The following is a 23287-nucleotide window of genomic DNA, read 5'->3' as shown; positions in this document are numbered from 1 at the left end:
TTTATTCATGAGCAAACTGTAACCTGCACTGTACATTAACTGCCGCTAGACAGCCTCCCTGCTAACCTGTCCCTCTGCTCCGATCGGCAACACCTGCCTGTCTTACCTGCTCTGAGTGCAGTCACCGCCACTCTCTCTCGCTCGCTCGCTCGCCCGCCCGCACACTCACTACGCGCCGCCCTGCTCCTTAAAGGAGCCACGCTGCTCTTATAACAAACGGGGAGGAAACGATTGAGCAGGTGAGGATGTTTCACTGTAAAACATCGCCCAACCCTAGTACCCGTTACGCAGCATGCCCCGTCGGTGTTTCACTGTTACATGTTATACTTCTGGATTATTATTAACGTGTAAGCAGCATTTTATCTCAGATTTGAAAAGAGGTACTTCACACTTAAACTGTAAACTAAATGGTCTGACTGCACTGTGATGAAACGCATCAATGCTGGTGTTAATATTGACATTCTTACCAAATTTATGAAAATGCATTTCATGGGTTGAAAGGCCAATGCTGACAGAGTCGACCTTTTGGGCCTAATTTACGTCCTGACGTTTATATAAAAAATGAACGCCCTCTAATCAGAGGTGGGCGGCGCTCCTCCCAACTGCGCTCATTTTCAAATATATTTAGACGCATCATTCACAAGAGTTTTAGCTAGTTTTTGCAAACCCTCTACTTGGTATTTTTCAGTTTGGGAGCAACGGTTCGGACTTGTGCTTCTGAGCCTGTAGAAGCGCCGGACTGCACTGCTTCCCCTTGATGATGATGATCCCGTGATAAACAGCCGGGCTACGGCAAACTTACGTACAGACGCACTCACCTGAGAGCCTCTCAGCCGCTAACGTTAGCTTAGCTACAACACAGGGGCCACACGGACACTTTTACAAAGGGCCACGAAGGAGCTTCTGATGGTCGAAGCTCCGGCGTCTGACAGCCGCTGCTCTCGGCCGGTTAGCCGTCCGTCGCTCGCTCCGGTCGGTGTCTCGTTACCTGCCGCGGCACACGCGAGGCCCCGCCCCCTACTGTGCTTGTCCCTGCTGCACTTTTTAATCATGCAGGGAGGGAGGGAGCGGCAGACCTGGTGCAGTTACACTGAAGTATTTGAGAAAATGTAGTTTTCTTTCCACAACAGATGGCTTCATGGCTGCAACTAAACATTATTGTCATTATCGATCAGTCTGCCGATTATTCTCTCAGTTAATCGTTAAAATTTGATAAAATAGAACAAAATATCAGTTATTGTTTCCCAGATTCTATTAGACAGTTATTAGTGCAGAATGTGCGATATGTTTACGTGCTTCTTGAAAAGATCACAGATGGTCTTCATTTGTTTTTGATTTCTTCAGTTTATTTCTCAGGGACAGTGCATATTAATAAACTTTACTGTCAGTGAGAATCAGCCGAAAGGCTGGTTTCATCCGAGGTCGTCAATAAAAACAATTAAAATCCGGTATCTGTGGTGTCGCAGGCCTGTAATAAGCCCTGTCTGCCTCTCTGTCTGTCTGCCTGCCTGTCTGTCTGCCTGCCTGTCTGTCTGCCTGCCTGTCTGCCTGTCTGTCTGTCTGCCTGCCTGTCTGTCTGTCTACCTGTCTACCTCTCTGTCTGCCTGCCTGTCTGTCTCTCTGCCTGCCTGCCTGTCTGCCTGCCTGCCTGCCTGTCTGTTTGCCTGTCTGTCTGTCTGTCTGTCTGTCTGCCTGCCTGCCTGCCTGCCTGCCTGCCTGCCTGCCTGCCTGCCTGCCTGCCTGCCTGCCTGCCTGCCTGTCTGTCTGCCTGCCTGCCTGTCTGTCTGTCTGCCTGTCTGTCTGTCTGCCTGCCTGCCTGCCTGTCTGCCTGCCTGTCTGTCTACCTCTCTGTCTGCCTGCCTGTCTGTCTCTCTGCCTGCCTGCCTGTCTGTCTGCCTGCCTGCCTGCCTGCCTGTCTGTCTGCCTGTCTGTCTGTCTGTCTGTCTGTCTGCCTGCCTGCCTCCCTGCCTGCCTGCCTGTCTGTCTGCCTGCCTGCCTGCCTGCCTGCCTGTCTGTCTCTCTGCCTGCCTGCCTGTCTGTCTGCCTGCCTGCCTGCCTGCCTGCCTGTCTGTCTGCTGCCCTGCCTGCCTGCCTGCCTGCCTGCCTGTCTGTCTGCCTGTCCTGCCTGTCTGCCTGCCTGCCTGCCTGCCTGCCTGCCTGCCTGCCTGCCTGCCTGCCTGCCTGCCTGCCTGCCTGCCTGCCTGCCTGCCTGCCTGCCTGCCTGCCTGCCTGCCTGCCTGCCTGCCTGTCTGCCTGCCTGCCTGCCTGCCTGCCTGCCTGCCTGTCTGTCTGTCTGTCTGTCTGCCTGCCTGTCTACCTGTACACATGAACATGTGTTTTGGGGGCGGGGCTTTGAAGGGAGGGGTTGGGATTTTAAAATCCAGCTGTCTGTTGCTAGTTTCTCCGGCGTTACCTGCCGCAGCTTTAAAGTCTGTTTCTCTCTGAACACAAACACATTCAGTTACTGTCAGGTTTGACGAAGAAAAGCAACAAATCCTCTGAGGAGCAGTTTTTGTTTGAAAAATGACCAAAAACGATTATATATATTTTAATAGTTGCAGGTTAATATTCTGTCTGTCCACACTCGTACGCTGACACAAAGTTTTTCCACTGTAACTAACCATAAACCTACATGACGGTTGTCTTCCCTCCACAGACACGGAGTCCAGGACTGATCCTGATCCAGCTCCTGCCGGAGACTCCAGACCTCAAGCTGAAGAGAAAGAACAGACCGAGGAGGAAGCAGAGTGAGTTTCTCCTGTTTTTAATATCAATCCTACAACACCGACGAGTGAAAGCAGCAAACAGAAGCAGCAGCGGAGTTTAAAAAGTGAAAATGTCGCGCAGGTCGTCCGCAGAGGAGAGCGACATCGAGGGGATGGAGGTGATCGGAGAGGATGGAGAGAACGTGGAGGATGCTGATGTAGAGGAGGAGAAGGAGGAGGAAGACAGCTGTCCTGCAGAGAGAACAGACTCACCTGAAGAAGGTAGAAAGAAAAGCTGAGCTGTTTCTGGAAAAGAGAAACAGAAAACGGAAACCAGTGACAAAGAAACGCTTTTGATGTTTGTTTCAGGTAAAGAGGAGGAGGTGAAGGACGGAGAGGCTGATGATCAGGAGCAGCAGGAGGAGAGAGGAACGGAGAGGGAGGAAGAGCCTGAGGAGGAGGAGGAGGAGGAGGAGGAGTCCAACAGAGAAGCAGAGGAGACGTCAGAGACTCAGCTGGAGGACGACGAGGTGGAGACACAACACACTTACTTTCATACATGAAGACAGAATAATGAAAGACCTCATTGTTTCTTTCAGGTCTCATACTCAGCGTCAGCTAGCTAGCGTTAGCTAACGGCTACGTGGCAGGTTTATTTCAGACTGGGCTGTAGTGTTAGTGTCAGTGTTTCCACGGTAACGGTCGCGACACCTGATGACCCGCGTTACCATGGTAACAGTCAGTGGGGGTTTTCACAGTAAAATGTCCTTTTAGCGGCTGAAGTCTGCAGCAGCTCGTCGGCCATGTTGTGTAGCTCGGAAAAAGACTTAATTTACCCAGAATTCATTGCAAGTTGGTGAAGAGCTAGTTAGAGATCAGATCCCAGATCAGTGAGCAGAGTCTGTTTTCAGTGTGCGACTGTTGATTGGCTGTGAGTCAGCTGACACCTGAAGTCACAACGGTCCTGTGAACCGCTGTTCATGCAACCAATCACGTCGCAGCTTACACGACTGTCGACTGGATTGGTTTTTTAGATTCATTTTCACAAATTAATTTGTACTTTAAAATTCCAACCGAAGAAGTGACACATGGCAAACCTGAACCAGGTGGCGCCCAAAGGGGGACAGGTGGGTCTCACGTGCTGGTCTGAGCAGTCTCTGTCCTGTGTGTGTGTCGTCTCCAGGAGGGACCAGATTTCCCAGTAGACCTGGAGAACTGCATCACTCTGGATGAACTGGGAGAAGACCAGTCTGATGACCAAGGTAAACCCAGGGGGTCTGGAAAGTCCTGGAAAAACCTGGAATTACTATGTAATCTAAATTCAAGGCCTTCTGTGGTCTTGATGATTGTTAAGTTCAGTTTTTAAATCCTTTAATAATGTTGTTTTCATTCCTGTTTGAATCTGCAGATGAAGTCAGAGATGAACGCCAGGTGAGGAGGAAATATTAATTATTAACGTTAATCAAACTTTTGTTGTTATTTTGCTGATATTATATTTAGTTGTTTGTTTCCAGCGTCCGTCCACCCGAGTGGTTTACTTCAGAAACCTCCCGCTGCATTTCTACACCGACACTGAGTTCATCAACCTGGTGAAGGATTGTGGGACGGCGGTGCGCTACTTCAGGGTCCACCGCCGCCGAGAGGTCAGAAACGTCGTCCGTTCACCTGCCGTTACCTGTAGCTCTGTAGCTAACGTAAGCTAACGCCAGCTAGCAGCAGTCTGCACGTGTCGCGATGATGATTCAGTGTCCGTGTGTTTCAGGGTTTCATCGAGATGTCGACGTCTTCGGAGGCTCTGAGAGCCGTTAAAGAGCTGACCCGTAAACCTGTCGCCTTCAGCGCCTCCAAACTCCTCGTCCAGATCTCCAACAAGTACAGCAGGCTCGCCAACGGGTCGGTCTCAAACTGTCTCCAAGCTCCCGTCTCCTCTTCGTTCCCGTTCACCCGTCGCATTTCTGAATCCCTGTGAATCCTTGTCTTCGTAGGTGGGCGGTTCAGTCGGCCAAGGGCGAGGAGAAGAGGAGCGAGAGACGAAACAGGGACGAGCCCAACAGGAAGTCTGAGGGGAGGAAGGAGTCCGCGTCTAAAAAGACTCCAGAAAAGGAGTCCGCGTCCAGAAACTCTCCAGAGAAGAAGTCATCAGCAAAAAAGACTCCAGAAATGCAATCAGCTGCCAAAAACACGTCGGAGAAGACTTCCGGAACAACGCCAGAGAGGGAGTCGGCCAATAAAAAGGCTGCAGAGAAAGAGTCGGCCAATAAAAAGGCTCCAGAGAAAGAGTCGGCCAATCAAAAGGCTCCAGAGAAAGAGTCGGCCAGTAAAAAGGCACCAGAGAAAGAGTCGGCCAATAAAAAGGCTGCAGAGAAAGAGTCGACCAGTAAAAAGGCTGCAGAGAAAGAGTCGGCCAGTAAAAAGGCTGCAGAGAAAGAGTCGGCCAGTAAAAAGGCACCAGAGAAAGAGTCGGCCAGTAAAAAGGCTCCAGCAATAAAAAGGCACCAGAGAAAGAGTCGGCCAGTAAAAAGGCTGCAGAGAAAGAGTCGGCCAGTAAAAAGGCTCCAGAGAAAGAGTCGGCCAGTAAAAAGGCACCAGAGAAAGAGTCGGCCAGTAAAAAGGCACCAGAGAAAGAGTCGACCAGTAAAAAGGCTGCAGACAAAGAGTCGACCAATAAAAAGGCTGCAGAGAAAGAGTCGACCAATAAAAAGGCTGCAGAGAAAGAGTCGGCCGAGACGGAGCCGGTGCCTGAAACAAGTCAAGACAACAAGACGTTAAAAAGAAAAGGGACTGATGAGAACGACTCGGCGCCTGAAAAGAAAGACAGGAAGAAGAAGGAGTCGGCGAGCGACGAGGCCCAAAGACAACAGGAGGCCGCTGAAGCTCCAGAAGAAGAAAAGTTAGAGGTACACGAGAAGGAGACGTCTGAACCAGGACTGAAGGATTCTGGGAAGAGTCCAGATCAACCAGACTCTACTGGAGATTCTCCAAAACCACAAACTGAACAGGTACAACTGAAGACCTGCAGCATGTTCAGACGTAGCTTTGTATTAAACCCGGCTTCACCTGACCAGGTCCAAGTGCTGCGATATCAGTTTTTAGAGTTCGTCTGATATTCAGACCTTCGACGTGGTTCCTCCTCGTTAACCTTTAAATACAATCAGTTGAGTGCAGATTGAAACTGATCAGAGGACGTTTGTTACGTATTGATTTACTCTGTAGTAAACTCGAGTCAGCGCCCCGCCACGTCTGTCCAGACTTGCACGTGCAGTGAATGAAACGTATCACGGTGTTTTTCTATATTGATGATACACGTGTGTCTGATTCCAGTGAATCTGCTGAACTGAGTAATGAAGGATGATCACAGGTGTGTCGGCTGAACAGGGACACGGGTACTGGATCTGAGCTGTGAAACTCACGGGATCACGTCTAGCTAGGCGCGCCGCGATTGGTTGTTTGCAGTCACGTGCTTCTGATGACGCTTCAGAACGAGGCAGGAAGTGAAAGGCAGAATGGAGGAAAGCCCGTACCGCGCTCGATATTGATTCCTCTGTGTGTCGTCCCAGTTCATTCTTTAAGGTCACGGTGACCTTTGACCTCCAACTTTTAATCAGTTCATCTTTGAGTCCAAGTGGACGTTTGTGCCAGATTTGAAGAAGTTCCTTCCATCAAAGTAACTGATTATTGAATTATTAATGAGGCGACGGACGTGTTACATTATTTTTCTTCTTTTGTAATGAAACTCCTGTAGATCTCCACCAGTCAGTAGTGTCTTTAGCGGTTGCTATGGTGATCAGTGCGGTTGTGGTCCCGGCACATTATACCTGGATGCACCTGGGGGAGGAGTTCTGTTAGGAAACTTTGTGTTTGCAGGTCAGAACTAAAAGCTCGCTGCTCTGTGGTCTGTTTTAGAAACCTGATGACCGACTGCAGGACTCGGAGGCGCAGGGGGAGCAGCTGTGTGGACCTGCGGGGGGCGCTGCAGAGCCGCAGGACCCCACCAAACCTGTTGGTAAGAAAATCCACTGTTCTTCATCATCACAAGCAGACAGACCTCCCTCACAAACGCCGAATGTGGAAACGTTTGTACGAGGTGTTTGTTTCTGATTGGAGCGGCAGCGGCGATGCGTTCACTGTCGCCTCATTGTGTTGGGTTTTTTCTCCTGAAGGAACCGAGTTTGTTCGACCGGTCGTCGGTTATTTCTGTAACTTGTGTCAGCTGATCTACGCTGACGAGGACGAAGCCAAACTGCAGCACTGCAGCAGCCTGACGCACTACAGGAAGTACCAGGTGATGTCACGGCTTTGATACCGGTCTGTTTTTTATTCTGGATTTAAATCTCCAGCGTCGGTTTCTAACAGAAACCTGTTTTTGTTTTTCAGGAGAAGACGGGGAAAGACCCGTGGGCGAGCTGAAACACCCAGAGACTGATTCATTTAGCGTTAAGTCCTCCTCCTTCAGAGCTGAGGTCTGTTTCATTTTGTCTGGATTCAGTGTTTTGCTCGAGGACACTTCAGCAGGTCGACGGTTTGAAACCCGACTTCACGTTGTGGAAACATCTGGAGCCGCTTCGTCTTGAAATCAAACTGAAAACGTTTACGAAAGTAAACTAAAGCTGCTATTTGTAGTTTCAGGACGTCGAGTTTTGTTTGTTTTTATGGAGAAACAGTTCGAGAATTCACTCAAAGAAACAAGTCGGGTTTCAGGAAACTGGTTTATTTTATAAAACATCAACAGTTCAACATTCAAAGTTGCTTCTCTCGGAGGATAAAAAGAGGCTGAAAGGAAAAGTTTGACATTTTAGTAAATTCATGTATTTTCTTTGAAAGTTCCTGGCCAAATCCTCTAAACTATAATCTCACTGATGATCGCGTTACTTTAATTCAGACAAACAACAGCGTATCCATCCGCTAAGTGCCAGGAAGTCACTGGGCGGATGGATACGCTGTCATGAACTAGTCCCAGGACTTCAGCTTGACTCAATCCCCAAACTGTTTCACGTAAAAACTACAAACCAGATAAAACAAAACGTGTTCAGCAGTGAGATTTAGTGCACAGAGCCACGCTAGCTGTTCCCCCCCGTCTCCAGTATTTATGCTAAGCTAACAAGAGTAGTTCCCAAAACGTTTACGATTCCTTTAATCCAACACTCGCATGTCCATGTCAGGAGTATTTGTTGTGATCGTTACTGCTTTTAATAACTTCAGCTGTATTTCCTGCTGCTGCGTCGCTTCAAGCTATTTATTATGTTCATTGATTATTCTGTTCGTTAATTTCCTGATGGTTTGGTTTATAAAATGGTGAAAAGAGACAAGCTGACGTCTTCGTGTCGTTTCAGTCCAACAGTCCTCTGGTCAATAAATCAACTGTTCTGATATTCGATTCATCGTTTAAAGGTCCAGCGTGCAACATTTAGGAGGCGCCGTCGGCAGAAATATAATATTTATAAGTGTGTTTTCATCAGTGTTTAATCACCTGAAAATAAGAAGCGTTGTGTTTTCGTCACCTTAGAACCGCCATATTGCTACAGGGGCCCAGAACGGACAAACCAGACACCGGCTCTAGAGAGGGCCGTTCACGAGTTCCTCCTCCACGCTTTGAAGGGGAGGGCGAGGTCGAGCGGTGTTCACATGGCTGCAGTTTCACCACTAGAGGCCGCTAAACCCTGCACGCCGGACCTTTAAATAGTTTAAATATCTGCTGGTTTTCTTTTGACGTCACCTTTGACTCTGAGCTTGATTTATGGTTTTCGGACATTTTACGGACTAAATGAAATTGATCCAAATCTGATGTTAGACGACGAAGAAAACCAGCAAATATTAACGATGATTTTTTTTCTGGCATGTTTTCTTTTAAAAAGACGTGTGTGTGTGTTACATGCTAGCTTCCAGCTAACACCTGTACAGGTGGTGTAATAACCTCAAACAGCTGATGTACCAACGACTCTTTATATTAACATATAAACAGACTTAAAAAAAAAAAGTATTAATTTCCCGCCTGAGATCTCATCACCATGACAACAGACTTCAGGTCCTAACTGAAATAAAAAGAGTCCCACTTCCTTTGTTGGAGGAATCAGCTGGAAGTGTTTTCACGCCGTCGTCTTCTTCCCTTTCTTCTTCTCTGCTTTGGTCTGCTCCTTCTCCAGATATTTCTGAAACAATCAGAAACACTTTATTGATCCTCGAGGGGAAACTCTTTGTTACGGCAGCTCGACTTCACGTCAGCCACACAGCAAGAGAAGCACTGAGCAAAAAATATAAAACACTATAAAACAGGTCAGATAAATAAATTAAGTACCAGGTGGGTTTACCGGTTGATGATACGGTGTAATAATATAAGTAGTAGTGCATGTACTGTCGAGTGTAGCTTATTAAGATGATTATGAGATGGTGGATATTGATCAGGAGTATTAACACAGAATATTGCACAGTTATTCAAGTATTGCAGAGATGTTAATGATCAGTGTCCAGTTTAGTGACTTCGGGTCATACAGACTGACACTTAGAGGGAGGAGTCAAGGCAGGAAGGACTTCCTGTGGCGCTACACGAGGACGCGTCAGAGACTAAACAATATTAGATGGAGACAGTTCGACCCCCCCTCCCCCCAGGTGTGGGCGGAGCTGCGTCTCACCTGCAGCTTGTCGTAGTGCGTCTGGCTGCTGCAGTGGGTCTTCTTGGCCGTCTCTTCGTTGGAGTAAAACAGGAAGCAGACGCGGCAGTAGTAACCCATCTTCACATGCTCGACACCTGAACAGACAGAAGCACGTTCGTTTGTTTCAGCAGCGGAAACCATCGCTTGTGTTTGATATCTGCAGACTTTTGGTTCAAGTCGAGAAAACGAAACGTGTTCAGGATGAAAATGATGTTTGTGTCGGTTCTGCTGTGAGTCAGTCAGCTGCTGCAGGTCATGTGACTCATTGTGTTTTGTGAAAATATAATAAATTAACCTTTAATAATAATAATAATAATAATAATGACCTGTTGTTCAGTGAACATTAAATCACCAGCTGTAATAAATAAATACATTAATAAAGCTTTGTTTCTAAAATATGTAATGAAATCTGTCTGTGATTTGATTGGTTCCTCCTATGTATCACATTTGTGTCAGCCAATCACGGGGGAGACAGCGAGACACATTTTGTTCCCTTTGACTCGTCTGTCAGGTAGTTTTCTCACCGATGGGGTTGTTGGGGTCGTGGGGGGGCAGCGGCAGAGACGCCACGCTGGGTTTGTTTTCAGCCGGCGGGGCGGCCTCAGCCGGTCCGTTCTGATTGGTCGACGTCTCCATCTCCTCCGCCTGCTCCACCTCGTCTTTCGCCTCCTGCGGCCCAGAGGAGCACAAACCAGTTAGCTTCGGATCAGAGTCATTTAATCATAGAACTGACAGACGTGCTGCTAACATGAAGCACTGAAACTGCCTGTCTCTCTCTCTGTCTGTCCTCAGCAGCTGATGGATTGTGGTGAAATGTGCTTCATCGTTACTGCTCACATTTCAGACAGACAGATGTCCATCACTTACAGGTGCAGATTTGCACAACGGCAATTTTTACATCTATAACAGCAGCCGAACCAGCAGTCAGCAGCTCCTGTCTGCAGTGGACCCGTGGACGGACAGACAGCTGTCTCTGGATCACTGTGAGACTGAAGGAAACTTAGAAACAGCAGGATTCTCAGGCAGGTTCTGCAGCTATAACAAACGTCTTTCAGAATTTTATGAACTGACTTCTGGAGGTTTGTTCTGATCTGAGGAGGAGGAGTGTGATTTTTATAAGACCTCTGATAAGGAGACTATTGGACCCTACTGAAATGGAGGACAGTGCCCTCTACAGTAAACAGGAAGTGATTCTGCGTTAATTGATCACTGACTCACATCCTGGCAGCTCGTCTGGTTCTGATCAGAAACTTCAGGAGTCTCCTCGGCTGAGTTTCCTTCTCTCTTCTCATCAGCGGTGCTCACATCTTCCTCTTTCTTCTCCTCCACCTGCTCCTCCTCCCTTTTCTCTTCTTCCTCCTTCAGTTTCTCCTCCTCTCCCTCCTCCTCTGGTTTCTTCTCGTCCTTGGATTTCTTGGCCGGAGGCTCTTCGGGGCGCGTTGGCGGCGTGCCGCTGTTTTCTCTCTTCTTCGTCGGACATCGATGTCTGAACGAAAACAGACAACAGTTTGAGTTCAAACATGTTAAAGTCGATTGACGGGCTTCTTTCTTATTCGCACAAGATATTAACTTCTATGAACAAGATTAGAAAACTCTTTCAGGACTTGGATACAAGTCGAGTTAAAGACCTTACGACTGAAGTCCTGCAGACTCTCTTTCACCACAGAATTGTTCTTAGATCCAGTTTAAGGCGTCTGATGTCTTCAGATGTTTTCACTGAGTAGAAGCAGCCAAAGAGTTCACCACAGAAGAAGAAACTCACCCGTGTTTGAGCTGTCTGTACTTCCTGCTGACGTAGACGGTCAGACGCTTCCCGTTGAACTTCGGTGGATTTGCTTTGCAATCTTCGGCCATTTTCTCCGCGTCCTCGGCGTTCTCCATCTCGATGAAACACTGAGGACAAAACACACGAGACAGTTCAGATCTCTGCGGCAGCGGAGCGTCTTCAGGACCCGCCTCGGCCCAGGTTCTGTACCTCTCTCTTCAGCCTGTTGAGGAAATACTTCTTGACTCTCCCGAACGGCTCGGCCAGCTTCAGGAAGGCGTCGTCGCTGTATTTGCTGGTGGGGATCTGACCGATGTACACCACCTTGCTGGAGCCGCACTGAACGACAAACACAAAGAGAAGTCGTCAAAACAAAAAAGTGGTTCACTTGTCTCTCTGAAAACAAACGCTGATTCTTTAAGGCTCTCGGTACTGACGTTAAGGGGCATCGGATACTTAAACTGCTCTCGTTAACTGTTAGAAAGCGGCCCGCCCCGCCCCGCCCCGCCCCGCCCCGCCCCTTCACGCACCGTCAGAGTTAATTCACTGGCGAGCATTGTAAACAAAGTGTTGTTCTGCGGGAGTAAAAGGGGCTTTTTGTTCGCTGGACTCGTATTTGTGAGGATCTGAAATGAAGCGGCGTCTACGTTCACCTGGATGGTCGGGTAGCTCATGGAGTGACTGACCCTCACCGGTCGGCCGCACACCGACGCCGTGACGTTACTGTTGTAAAACTTGGCCATCGCTCGAGCTTCTTCTTCTGTCCCAAACTGAAGGTACGCCTGATGAGGAAGAAGAGAGACGAGTTAAGGAAAACAACACGGCAGTTTACACTAAACGTGTCGGCCCGGCCTGAAACACGACACACCGACCAAACCATTTACTTTCCTAAGATCAAAGTGACGTTAGCCCGGCGTACCTCAGGTCTTAAGTCCAGCACCAGGTGTTTGACCACTTTCCCAAAAGGTTTGGCGAGTCCCAGCAGCTCGTTGAGGAAGTTGTAACCTCGTCTGAAACCGACGATGTTGACCACCCTCATGCCCTGACAGAAGAACAGACAGAAACTCAGGCTCTCTGTGCGTTACACAAATAATAAACAGCTGTTTGCATTATCACAGGCCACGTCCCAGTTCGGCTGTTTATACTCATTTTATGTTAAATATTGCGCGCGTGTCTTTTCACATCTTGGGACCATGTTGGAAATTAAGTGTTGTCACTTTAACATCTGGATTTATGCATTTTGTTGATCCATAAAAACAGAGAGGGTTTAAGGGTTTTAGTTAGTCTGTCCCATCAGAGCAGCCGAAGCAGCTCCGCCTGCTGACCGTGTTGGTGAGCCGTCCAATCAGCAGCCAAACTCCAATAACTAACGTCCTGTTGTTACCTGCACGCACCTGTCCCTTTCTCCTCACACAGTGTCTCCCCCTCCCCCCTGGGAAAACCTCTGGACACTAATACAGACACATACCCCTCTCCTCGTGTTGTCTGCAGAGAAGAAGAAGAAACACACCAACGTTAGTTCAGCACATCTGACAACACCAGCAGCCATTCAGCTGAAAGCTCCTCGCCCCCTGAGTTTTAATTCTAAGTAACATTTTTAACGTGTAACTTATCAAACGTTTATCAAACATCAGGTACCGATGGAGTCAGACTCTCCGTCTGCTTCGTCCTCGTCTTCTGCCAGTTCGTCCAACGTCACGAAGTCCTCCATGTTCTCCAGGAAGTCCCGCTCAAACTGACACACACAGAAACACACAGAAACATCCAGACTTCAGCTTCACGGGTCAGCACCGGACCAAACTCAAAGGGAGGACTTTCAGTCTGCCGATGAAGTCCTGTGACACAGTCAAAAGCTCCAGAACAGCCACTAAATGGTCCCTGAGGTGAGATGCTTTTATCAGCTTGGTAAATACTGTAGAGCTGCTCTATGGGATGAATATGAACATATAAATAAAACTGAACTGCTTCCAAAGCGAAGCATGTGAACTTTTACTCCTAAAATAATAATAATAATAATAATAATAATAATAAACTGTGAACTTCATCAGACTGACATCAACGCGCACCTTGTCCTCAGGTAGCTCTCCCTCCACCGTCTCTGAGCTCGCTCCTGGTTCTGCGCTCGGTTCTTCTTTGTTCTCGTGTTCTTCAGTTTCTGCCGGTTCTGTTTGGCCCTCTGACTCCGCCCCCTGCTTGGCCTCGCCGTCAGCCCCGCCCACACCTCCAGGCGTGTCGTCAGTGACATCATCACCATCAGGAACCTGTGAACATACATTCGATGTGTTTTACCCAGAAGCCGGTGTGTCCTCGGAGAGCAGGCACGAGCGTCGACGGACTAACTGATCTCTGATCGGTAGCTGAAGCGATCAATAGATATGAACGATACAACACGATGAGCAGCGTGTTCCATAAGAGACGGCCTCGACGAGCGTCTACCTTCTCCTCCTTTAAACACGAATCCTTTTTTCTACTAAATGTGTCAAAATTACACAACAAAGAAAAGCTCTATTGAAATGATTTAGTATTTAACTAATAACTAATATCACCTATGTGCAATTGATTGATCTTTGGAACTTTATTTGTAACATCACCTGTGTTTTTCTTCTTCTGTTCATGTTTTTAACGTGTTCTTTTAAACTTAGAAGTTACGTTAAATAACTTGAATGTGAACTTTGTTTCATCGCTGTTTGTTAATGTGTTAATAAAGTTCCAGTTCAATCCTCCACGCCTGTATGTTTGTTTTCTCACCTCCTCCTGTTGGACACGCTCAGGCTCCTCCCCCATCTCCGTCACAGACTCCGTTCTCTCTGGCTCCTCCCCCTCTGCGTCTCCATCGGTTACCTGCTCCTCCCCCGCCTCCTCCCCCTCCATCACCCCTGACACCTCCTCCTCCTCCGCTGCAGGTCTCTCCTCCGGCTTCAGTTGGGTCTCCTCCTCCTCCTCCTCCTTCTTCTCCTCTCTGGTCCTGGAGCCGGACGAGGATTTGGACGAGGAGGTCCTGAGGGAGCTGGAGGAAGTCCTGGTTCCGGAGCCGGAGTTCGCTCCGCCGCTCCTCTGGCCTCGGCCGTCTCCACCGGACCCCCCCTGTCTCTGGTTCACACTGAAACGCCACACGTGAGGAGAGGCGGTGCTGACTGTATCGATCGCACAACATGAAAAAGCTCTTATCGATGGATTTTCTCGCTCCTGTTAATATTCTTTGTTTTACTTTACTATTTTGGGGATAATCATGCTTTAAGTTTAGCAACTACAGCTCCCAGAATTCTTTGGGGGATGTAAACAGGAAGTATAGTTGCTGTATTAGTCAGACTGTCTGCAGTGGACCCGTGGACGGACAGACAGCTGTCTCTGCATCACTGAGAGACTGAAGGAGACTCAGAGACAGCAGGATTCTCAGGTTCTGCAGCTGGGAGGAGCGGCTTTATGATTTCTAGGCAGATTTATGGACGCGTCTCGTGTCTGTCTTCAGATTTGACTGAGCTTCAATGAGAATGAGTACAAACTACATCTGAGCTCTTCACCTGCGAGGATCCATCTAGTTCTGATTGGCTCTCAAGATCAACGACTGGGGGTAACAATCCATTTCATTCATTACTGACAGTGACGGGTCGAGCCGATTAGCCCCTCCAGTCAGCACTTCCTACGGCTCTTTCACAGTAAAAGCGTACCACTGCCTTGACATTAAACCTTTATTGTGAAACACATGCAGGACGCAGCTTCACAAGTCATTACCAGCAGAAACCAGATGACCAAAGGCTCCTGCTGCGACACTGCGATTGTTTCAGGGTTTTTCTGAGACGAAGGTGGCGAAGGCTGGGGAACGTGCGCGGCGTACAGTTTGAGCAGTGCCGTAAGCTTCAGTGAAATAAATCAGGATTGGACAGACGAAAGTGTCCACGGGATTTAACTTTGACACCAAGACGGAGCAAAAAGACGAGGAACTTGTGACAAACAACCGTTTGAGTACATTAGGATTAGTGAAACAGATTAAATGATCTGTGGAGCACTGGCGCTCAAAAAGTAGCTACTGAGGTTCGACCCTATTTACTTCTGTAACTTCCGCTAGCCGAGCTTTCATTACAGACACCGACCTGCTGTCGGGATGATTTATTTCCCCACTTTTCTGTCAGCTGACTCTCAGTAATAGGCCACGCCCCCAGGTGCTGATGTCATGGTACTCACTTGAGGGTCTTGTACTTGGTGCAGATGTTGAGGCGGATGGGTCGACCCTTGATGGTGAGCGAGTTCACGCTGTAATACTTCACCAGCATCTCCGCGTCCTCGGGCGTCCCCAGCTGGACGAACGCCTGGACGCACAGACGGAAACAGATTCAGCAACAGCGCAGGAGGCTAAAATCTCCGCAGCACCTGATTATAACCGCCTCCCAGGTCACCTGGTCAGTTAGGAACAGGTGTTTCTCCACGGTGCCGAAGCGCCCGGCGATGGTCAGCAGCTCCTTCTTCTTCTCCTCCTCTCTGGGCAGGTTGGAGAAGAACACCACCTGGCTGCCGTGACCTTTGACCTCCCTGACAGGTCTGTCCGCCGACCTGTCCGACGACCGCTCGTCTTTCTGAAGGTCAAACACAAAAAAACCTGTGAGTATCTGAGGCCGAGTGCCGTTCAGGAGCAGTCGGACTGTTACGCAGCTGCCGTTACCTCAATGACCAGCAGCCTCTTGGACAGGTAGAAGGTGATGGGCTTGCCGTACAGCGCCGCCGGGTGCTGCTCGTAGTAGTTCACCATGTCCAGAGCCTCCTCGTGACTGCTCATCTCCAAGAAGGCCTGATGGAGACAAAGGTTTATCAGGAAACCCTGCGCTCAAAGCATTCTTATCACGATCTTAACGTATTTCTGCACTTTCAGCGACACTGAACACGATGATCGATTCAATAAGAAGGTGTGAAGTTGCTGCTCAGCTGTGGAGGTTAAATCCACTGCTCCACCTTGTTCTTGAGGACCAGGTGCTCCCGCAGGCAGCCGAACGGCTCGGTGAAGGCGAACAGAGTCTTGTTGCTGAGAGGCTTCCTGTCGTACTTCACCACCACCACTCTGCTTCTCAGCTGAGGACAACATGTCACAGCTTCATTACATATTACTGCATTACATAACATATTTCCTGTTCTGCCAAGTGGCCACTGATGAGACATTCATTTCCATTCTTTATGTTTTCAAATAGATGAACGCCCTGTTTTAACACCGAGCTCTGCAGAAATGTAATGGATCCATAAGGTCAGTTATAATATAATAACAGTGGCAGAAGACTACAAACTGACCTTATTTTGTCCCGGCTGGTTCTTCCCTGACAGACCAGGACCTCCACCTCCTCCTGACACACAAACACACCGAATGTTAACGTCACAGACGTTCACTACTCTTTGTTTCTGCTGATCAGCTGACTGTAACCCCCCCGTGTCGTCTCTTACCCCAGCTGGAGGACATCCCTCCTCCTGTGTGAGCCGAAGACATGGGGGCCGGTCCGAGCAGCCCTGCAGACAGGTTGGGGGTGTCCAGAAGACCCCCACTGGAACACAGGAACCGGCAGTTATCAAACAGCTGGCTGGTTAAACTCAAACCAACCGCCATTACAACGTCGTACTCTCAAACTGTCAGCAAAGGGGCTGATGGGAAATGTGACCTCAGTAAGTTCTTTTCCACGACAGGAACCTGGAGGTTCCTCTCACCTGAACTTTAAGAACCTGTAACGCCCAGACAAGGAGCCAATATAGATTTCCTTTTACTCTTCGACATGAATAACTGAATGTCCGTGGATCAGAGAGTGGAGCAGACTGACTCCAGACCAGGTCCCACTCAGCTGACCGGCTCTCCAGAACCGGCCGAGTCCTTCAGGACAGGCCGGCTGTGGCTCCTGCTCTCCGCTCCATAAAAACCCCCCGCTGCTCCATTTTCTCCTGATTTAGAAGCCGAGGAAGTGACGCTGAAGAAACCGGGGGGGGGGGAGGAAATCATTTCAGAGCTGCCTCGCCACTTAGCGGTAAAAATAGCTCAGTACCGGAAACGTTACATGATTTAGAAAATACCAACGCTACCTGAACGTTACTGGAGAACGTAATTAAGCTGGTAGCGTAACGTGCAAACTACCTACAGTTCACACGGTCGAATGCAGAACACCGACACAAAACACACGTCAGATATTCTGAATCTGAATCATTTATCTAGACAACGCGTGTCCTGCTTCGATATCTGCCGTGGTACTCTCGTGGGAAGGGATCCCATGAGTACCTGAACCTGGATTTAGCTCCACCTCCTGAGCGGAGCTGACGTTTAGGTTCAGGACCAGTGGAGCCAAAAGCCTTTAGTTAAGCTCCTGTAGTGGGAAAGAGCTCAATGCTGGGCACATTTTTACTAATATGAGCTCAATTCAGTTACACGGATCACTATAATGAAAATCATATTCAGAGTTAAGTGCGAGTGTCTCTTACCCTCTGCCGGAGGACATGCCAGGCTCCCACTCTGGATACCTGAAAACAACATTTAGCCAACGTTACATCTCCGAAAAGCACAAACCTCTCTGAGGAACATTCAAACTGTGGCAGAGCGCGTTCGAGTGACTCACATGTCGAGCAGCAGCCGCCTGTTTTCAGCATGTCGAAGTCCATTAACGTGTTGATTCCACTCCTGCAGGTTCAAACCGAGAATTACTGACGCTCGACAAGCGGTTTCTGCGCCAGTCAACATCGTTAAAGGAATAGTTCACCCAAATATTAAAGCTTTAGTCAACGCTCAGTGGTTAGCCAAAAAAAAGCAACATGTCTTAAAGTCCATATTTTCCGAATTTAAGAGCCAAATTCACAAACAAACGTTCCAAACCAGCATTCAATGATCTTTATAAAAACAAAAAGCAGCAGATAACTGCAGGACGGGAGCTGAACGCAGGAACTGCGATGGAGGACATTACTAGCTGCGAGAGAGTCGGTTCTGTCTTTACCACCTGACATGTGACTACGAATCCCACTGTAGAGAGAACCGGGCAACTGTGTAAAATCAGGATTACGATGATAATTAGAGCCCGCCCAATAAATATCGCCCAACACCCGCTGATTTCTAGGGATGGTTCTCATAGCCGGTTCCGAGTTGGTACAATACCGGCACTCTTTATGCTTCGCTAAGAACGAATCCCTCATCGAACCTTTCATTAACGATCGCTTGTTAGATCGTCTCTTCAGCCTCTTTCCAAACGTCTCTCTCTCCAGACCACTGTGCTGTTCGATGACAGAAAGGTGCCACAGTGTTGTTCAGGTTTCTTTGACTAAAACGGGTCCAAAGTAGGACAGCTGGACTCTGTGCCGCAATGCATGCTGGACTTTATCTTTGTTAAAGGATGATTCCTGTATTTCTTCAGTCAGGGGTAAACTGTTGTCTGTCCTGTTTGACATCCTGGGAGAGGAGTGAAAAACAGAGCCGGATTTAAAAAATACAGGAATTATCATGTGAGAAAGAACAGATCACGCAATGTTGCTCTTATTTCTTTCTTTCTTTCTGCTGTACTGATGCAGGAGGCCCTGATGATTTATGACGACCTTATTTAAGATTTTCACTAAAAAGATGCAATAAAAATATTTGTTTCCTATCAAAATGTTAAGTGATTCCAGCACGTTTTAGTGCCATTTTAAGAGTTTTAAGCATATGTTTGATGATTATCTGGATAATGTCGTGAATCGCATCGGCCAAGATAATCGTGACATGTAATTTTCGTCCCACGTCTACTGACCACCTTCACTTAAACCTCCCAACATGTGGATTCAACCAAACAACTGCCAAATATAATTTTATCCTCGTGATAAAGAAGAGAACAAGTCCCAGTTTAAATATTGATCTTCTGTCCGTCATGTTAAAGTAAGAACTTGACGAGCGCTCGGCCTCGGCCCGCTGCCGCTGTTACACCAGATTCGGTGACCTGCGGCAGAGCAACGTTCAGCTAACGTTCAGAGCTTCCTGCACAACAATCGGTTATTCAGCAGATATTTGCTGAATGATAACGTAGAATGAATATTATTTCCACTGTGTTGTTTTTACTTGTGCAGCCCCCCCAGCGAGTCAGGACGGGGTTAATGAACAGAGACTCAGACTATTTTTCCTGCACAGAGACATTTTTGGCGCCCCCAAAGAGGTTTTAGCCAGCGGCAAAATGAGAAGAATTGATAATAAAAATAACAAATCAAATCCGAAAGTACCCTCTCATTAACAGCCGCTATGTTTTACAGCACATGCGGCTGGCGCTGGAAGCGCTAAGCTACATTGTTTTGACTGGGCTGCGCTGTGAAGCTAGTGCTAATGGGAGAGAGGACTTCCTGTGATTTCTCATAAAATAAAAGCCTTTTTATTGCTTCCCTCTCCTAAACCAAAGAGAGTACTTCCAGTATGTGAGAACACGTCTGACGCAGAGAAATAAAAATAAAAACGTTATGTAACGTTACTAGCTTGCGGGGTCGTCTTCTCCTCACGCCACAGTGAAGTATTCAGGTCCATTACTTAAGCTAAAGTACTAATACCAACTTTGAAAATACTCCACTACAAGTAAAAGTTATTCTAAACCTTACCAAGGTTTCCTTGTCACTGTGGCCAAGTGCTTGCTCATGGTGGGATTTGTTGTGTCTCTGTAAATAATATTATAAAGAGTTCGGTCTAGACCTGCTCTACAGGAAAAGTGCATTGAGATAAATTCTGTTATGAATTGGCGCTGTATAAATAAAACTGAATTAAGGTAAAAGTATGTCAAAACGTACTTAAAATCGTCCCTGTGCAGTAAAACGCTTCCTGTCAGTGTTTTATTATATCTGATGTTTCTGGATTCATATTCCTGCTGCATTCATGTGTGTGTTGCATTTTCCTGCTGCAGATGTTTCAGGTCGAGCTCATTACTAACTGCTTTATATACTGCTGGGCAGTTTAACCTGCAGCAATGCATCATGGTCTATAAGGTCATCATACGTTTGTACTACTTGAGAATTTCTGGTTATTCTAGAGAAAATGTGTATATCGAGATACATATCGGCATATTAGCCTAAAAATAGAGATATCATTTATAAGCCATAACAGCCCAGCCTAACTGTACGCGGACCGATCCTGCTTAGCGTCGTGCGTAGTCGCCCCCCCAAAGGCCCATTCTGAGCCAGGAAAAACCCTGAATACAAAGGGTGTCAGGCTTTCAGTAGATTTGTTATACCGAGGGAAAGAGAAACTGACTCATTTCTTCATTTCTAACTACCTAAACTACCTAAAAAGATTCGATAAGGGATTCAGATTCAATAAAATGCAACTGATCATTATTTCAGATACATCAGTGTTGTGTTTGTAAGTCAGCCCATAAGCAACAAGAAACATAAATGTCTTTTAATATCCACATTAGAGGTACGGGTACACCTGGTTTTAACAGCGGATACTGAGGTTCAGGAGCCTGAAGGTAAGTGATGTCATTGTGTAAACAGCTGCTGATTGGTCCAGGACGTACAGTATCAGACTGGGCTGCACTGATTCTCTGCTTCTGAGATGCAGCATGTACGTGTGAGGTCAACATTTAACTCCCAGCTGTCACACGTGCACAAATGGGGGATGCTAACATGAGGGGGAACAGATAATGACATGAACTGATTTTCTGGGTAGACTACTCCTTTAAGATGTCTGGCTGGATGATGACTGAAGAGACACAAATCTGGCTGAATAATGCTGCAGAGCTTCAGGTGTAAGTGTAAGAAAATGAAGATAGAGAACATGCTGTAAGGGGATTTGAAACAAGGAAATTACATGATGCAAACTGGACCTCCAGTCACTGGAAACATGAGGGATGATTAGCACCTGTCACTGTCTGAAATGGACAGAAGACTTGAGCTGAGCTCAGCGTCTGAACTGAAACATTTAAAGTTAGTCCAAGAAGAAAAGAGGAAGGAGGCTGGACGGTACTCACCATGTTGGAATGAACGTCAAAGTCACAAAGAGAGCACACGTGGGGGAACATGGCGGGCATGACTCCCAAGAAGTCTTGGACTTTTCCGTTTGACGGGGAGCCCATCCTCATCTGCATAAAGACGCTGTCGGAGTTCGGGGGCCCCATGCTGAGGCCACTGTAGGAATCACGGTGGGAAAGCTCAGAATACGGCCTCTCTCTGCTCCCACCCCCACCACCGCCGCCGCCACCGCCGCCGTAACTTAAGCTGTAGCCCCGGCTGGGAGCACCGTCCTGCAGGGAACTGTACCCAAAGTTTGCAGAGGGCTGGGCCCGGGCTGAACCTTGACCCAGAGAAGGGCCGCCCATCCTCCCGACGTGCATGTCGTCCCAGCTGTCCCTTCCTCCTCGATACGCAGCGTCTGAGGACATGGAGGACGCCACCCGCCGCTCTCCTGTGTCTCCCTTGCGGCTCTTGAGCTGCATGAGGATGTGCGGCAGCGTCTCCACACTGATGTCCTCCTCAGGGATTTCAGCTAGAGCGTCCAGGTCGGAGGGCGAGAGCCCCAAACTGGCAAACAGCTTCATGGTGTTGCCAAGATGGCTGCCGCCGCCACCACGCCGGGACATCTGGGAGCTGCCGTCGTGGCCCTCCATGCCGCCACCGCCCACCCCCGCACCTGAGGCCATGCCCCCCATCTGCCGGCTGGATCGCTGCTCGTTCATGCTGAAGTTCAAGGTCTCCGCGGCGGCCAGGAGCCCCCGACCCACGGCGAAGTGTTTCTGACCTCCGTCCGACTGCGACTTCTGAGACATGACGTCACAAAGCGGAGCTGCTCTCTGGCGTCAAAATGTTTCAGCACAGGCGAGTCAAGACAGAGAAAGACGCAGGCAGCAAAAAGTGTCTGTTGTTTTTAAGGATTTGGGGAAGTTAATGTCAGTTAATATCTTCAGTGCAAAGAGTAAGCTTGGTGAAAGTGAAGCGGGACTCCTCTTCTCTGGAGAATGCCTGATTTCTGCTGAAACACAATGAGACACTCTTCAAACGCTGCCTCTACTAAGAAAACAGAAGCCAGTGGAGAGGCACTGAGACAGCACACACAGTCACCTGAGCAGACGTAAGCTGTGACTACTGGGACACGAGAGGAAATTAAAGAAGGCTACGAAAGGAGACAGAACAGGCTACAGAGACTCAAAATCCACCTCAGACAAGGAGGGAGAACATGAACTGGTGTGAACAGAGAGAGATGGAAACATCCTCACTGAGAAGAGAAACTCTGAGAACCGGTGTAAAACATCAGAGAGATGTGATTAATAAAACAAGGCTCTATATGAATCACTTTTCGTTAAGGATTGATAAAAACGTTTAAAAATAAAAGTGTGTTCAATTACAATGAAAGGAGGGGGAGAAATTGACCAAAACGCACCGTTGTTTTTACTTGTATAACAACTTTTCATACAGAAACGACGGCGAAGCAGCTACAAAGAGTATTTTCACAGTGAAAACACTATCTGGCAAGTGAACACCTGGAACAGCTGCAGGTATGTGCACATTTGTACACGTTTTGAACATTAATACGGGACCTATGCTGTGCGAGCAGCGAAGCTAACGGCGCTAACTCGCTATATTACCCCCGAGTTTAAACTTTCAAAACTCAGACAAAAACTGCTAACGTATTTTTTTTTTTTAATTCAGAGCCATTTGTTAATGAATGTATGCATTGGCTACATAACAAATAAAACCAATAATCACTGAATGAATCACGTTACGCTAGAGGCCCTGCTACACAGCCGAGGCTAACTTTATTAACTGTAGCATACATCGATTGCTAACATCATTAGCAGGGCTATCCTGCTCCTACATGCTAATGCTAGTCGTTGACTGACGTCACTTCAAGGTTCTAATTTTCTCATGCGCAGATTTAACATAAAGCCCTGTACTATCAGCTAATGTTTATAATGTAGTTTATTTGCGAATATAAACACTCTCACCTTAGCTTTTCCCAATGCGTAGTTGATAGTTAGCTAGCTAGCGGAGCCTGCTAGCGTCATGGATGTAACGGCACCACAGGCGAGAAAAACTGAAGTATCGCGATGTTTAGTTTTCGTCAGCAAAGCTCATGCAGGTTATGTTTTCTATTTTGGCTGTTCTCTGCTCATCGTGTTTTCTGCTAATACGATTATCAACTACAAAACACCGCAGTTCCACGTTAGCTGTTGAACATTTATTCTCTTTGTGCTGCATTCAGTCAGAGCTGCGTCTATAAC

The 23287-nt window shown here is 47.8% G+C and overlaps 2 protein-coding genes across 13 annotated transcripts in view; one reads left to right on the top strand and one right to left on the bottom strand.

Moving 5' to 3' along the window:
* The window catches only part of matr3l1.1 (matrin 3-like 1.1), a 23541-nt gene extending 15541 nt beyond the window's left edge, over window positions 1–8000 (top strand). For 2 of the 10 annotated variants that reach the window (XM_044205977.1, XM_044205969.1), the window contains 12 exons: window positions 2657–2747; window positions 2848–2987; window positions 3075–3235; window positions 3889–3967; window positions 4114–4136; window positions 4220–4348; window positions 4468–4598; window positions 4691–5180; window positions 5228–5704; window positions 6609–6708; window positions 6866–6987; window positions 7080–8000. In XM_044205977.1, the coding sequence (XP_044061912.1) occupies window positions 2657–2747; window positions 2848–2987; window positions 3075–3235; window positions 3889–3967; window positions 4114–4136; window positions 4220–4348; window positions 4468–4598; window positions 4691–5180; window positions 5228–5704; window positions 6609–6708; window positions 6866–6987; window positions 7080–7112 (1976 nt within the window). In that variant the 3' untranslated portion in view covers window positions 7113–8000. The other 8 variants (XM_044205980.1, XM_044205979.1, XM_044205976.1 and 5 more) reach the window with 8 other exon arrangements.
* matr3l1.2 (matrin 3-like 1.2) lies at window positions 7393–23287 on the bottom strand. 3 transcript variants are annotated; one of them, XM_044205983.1, is made up of 22 exons: window positions 23012–23287; window positions 21041–22038; window positions 17693–17754; window positions 17559–17597; window positions 16542–16639; window positions 16392–16444; window positions 16062–16178; window positions 15775–15900; window positions 15512–15688; window positions 15300–15424; window positions 13866–14217; window positions 13184–13378; window positions 12756–12852; window positions 12586–12602; window positions 12037–12159; window positions 11771–11899; window positions 11328–11456; window positions 11115–11245; window positions 10571–10838; window positions 9877–10021; window positions 9332–9447; window positions 7393–8851 (listed from the first exon to the last, which is right to left on the bottom strand). In XM_044205983.1, the coding sequence occupies exons 2-22, from the start codon at window positions 21833–21835 to the stop codon at window positions 8789–8791; spliced, it is 3357 nt and encodes a 1118-aa protein (XP_044061918.1). In that variant the 5' UTR covers window positions 21836–22038; window positions 23012–23287; the 3' UTR covers window positions 7393–8788. The 3 variants fall into 3 exon arrangements, with proteins under 3 accessions (XP_044061918.1, XP_044061916.1, XP_044061917.1); XM_044205981.1 differs by lacking the exon at window positions 7393–8851 and having other exon boundaries at window positions 9118–9447; XM_044205982.1 differs by lacking the exon at window positions 7393–8851 and having other exon boundaries at window positions 9118–9447; window positions 21041–22035.

This window comes from Siniperca chuatsi, linkage group LG8 (assembly GCF_020085105.1).
Source record: "Siniperca chuatsi isolate FFG_IHB_CAS linkage group LG8, ASM2008510v1, whole genome shotgun sequence".
NCBI lineage: Eukaryota > Metazoa > Chordata > Actinopteri > Centrarchiformes > Sinipercidae > Siniperca > Siniperca chuatsi.
This window is presented reverse-complemented; position numbering and strand designations above follow the sequence as displayed.

What these genes read in the sequence shown, in the direction of transcription:
- matr3l1.2 (XM_044205981.1), bottom strand. Translation starts at nt 21,835, where the DNA reads ATGTCTCAGAAGTCGCAGTCGGACGGAGGTCAGAAACACTTCGCCGTG. An exon ending in ACCTGGTCCTCAAGAACAAG is followed by an intron (nt 15,901 to 16,061) that starts GTGGAGCAGTGG and finishes TGTCTCCATCAG; the next exon opens with GCCTTCTTGGAGATGAGCAG. An exon ending in ACCTGTTCCTAACTGACCAG is followed by an intron (nt 15,425 to 15,511) that starts GTGACCTGGGAG and finishes CTGTGCGTCCAG; the next exon opens with GCGTTCGTCCAGCTGGGGAC.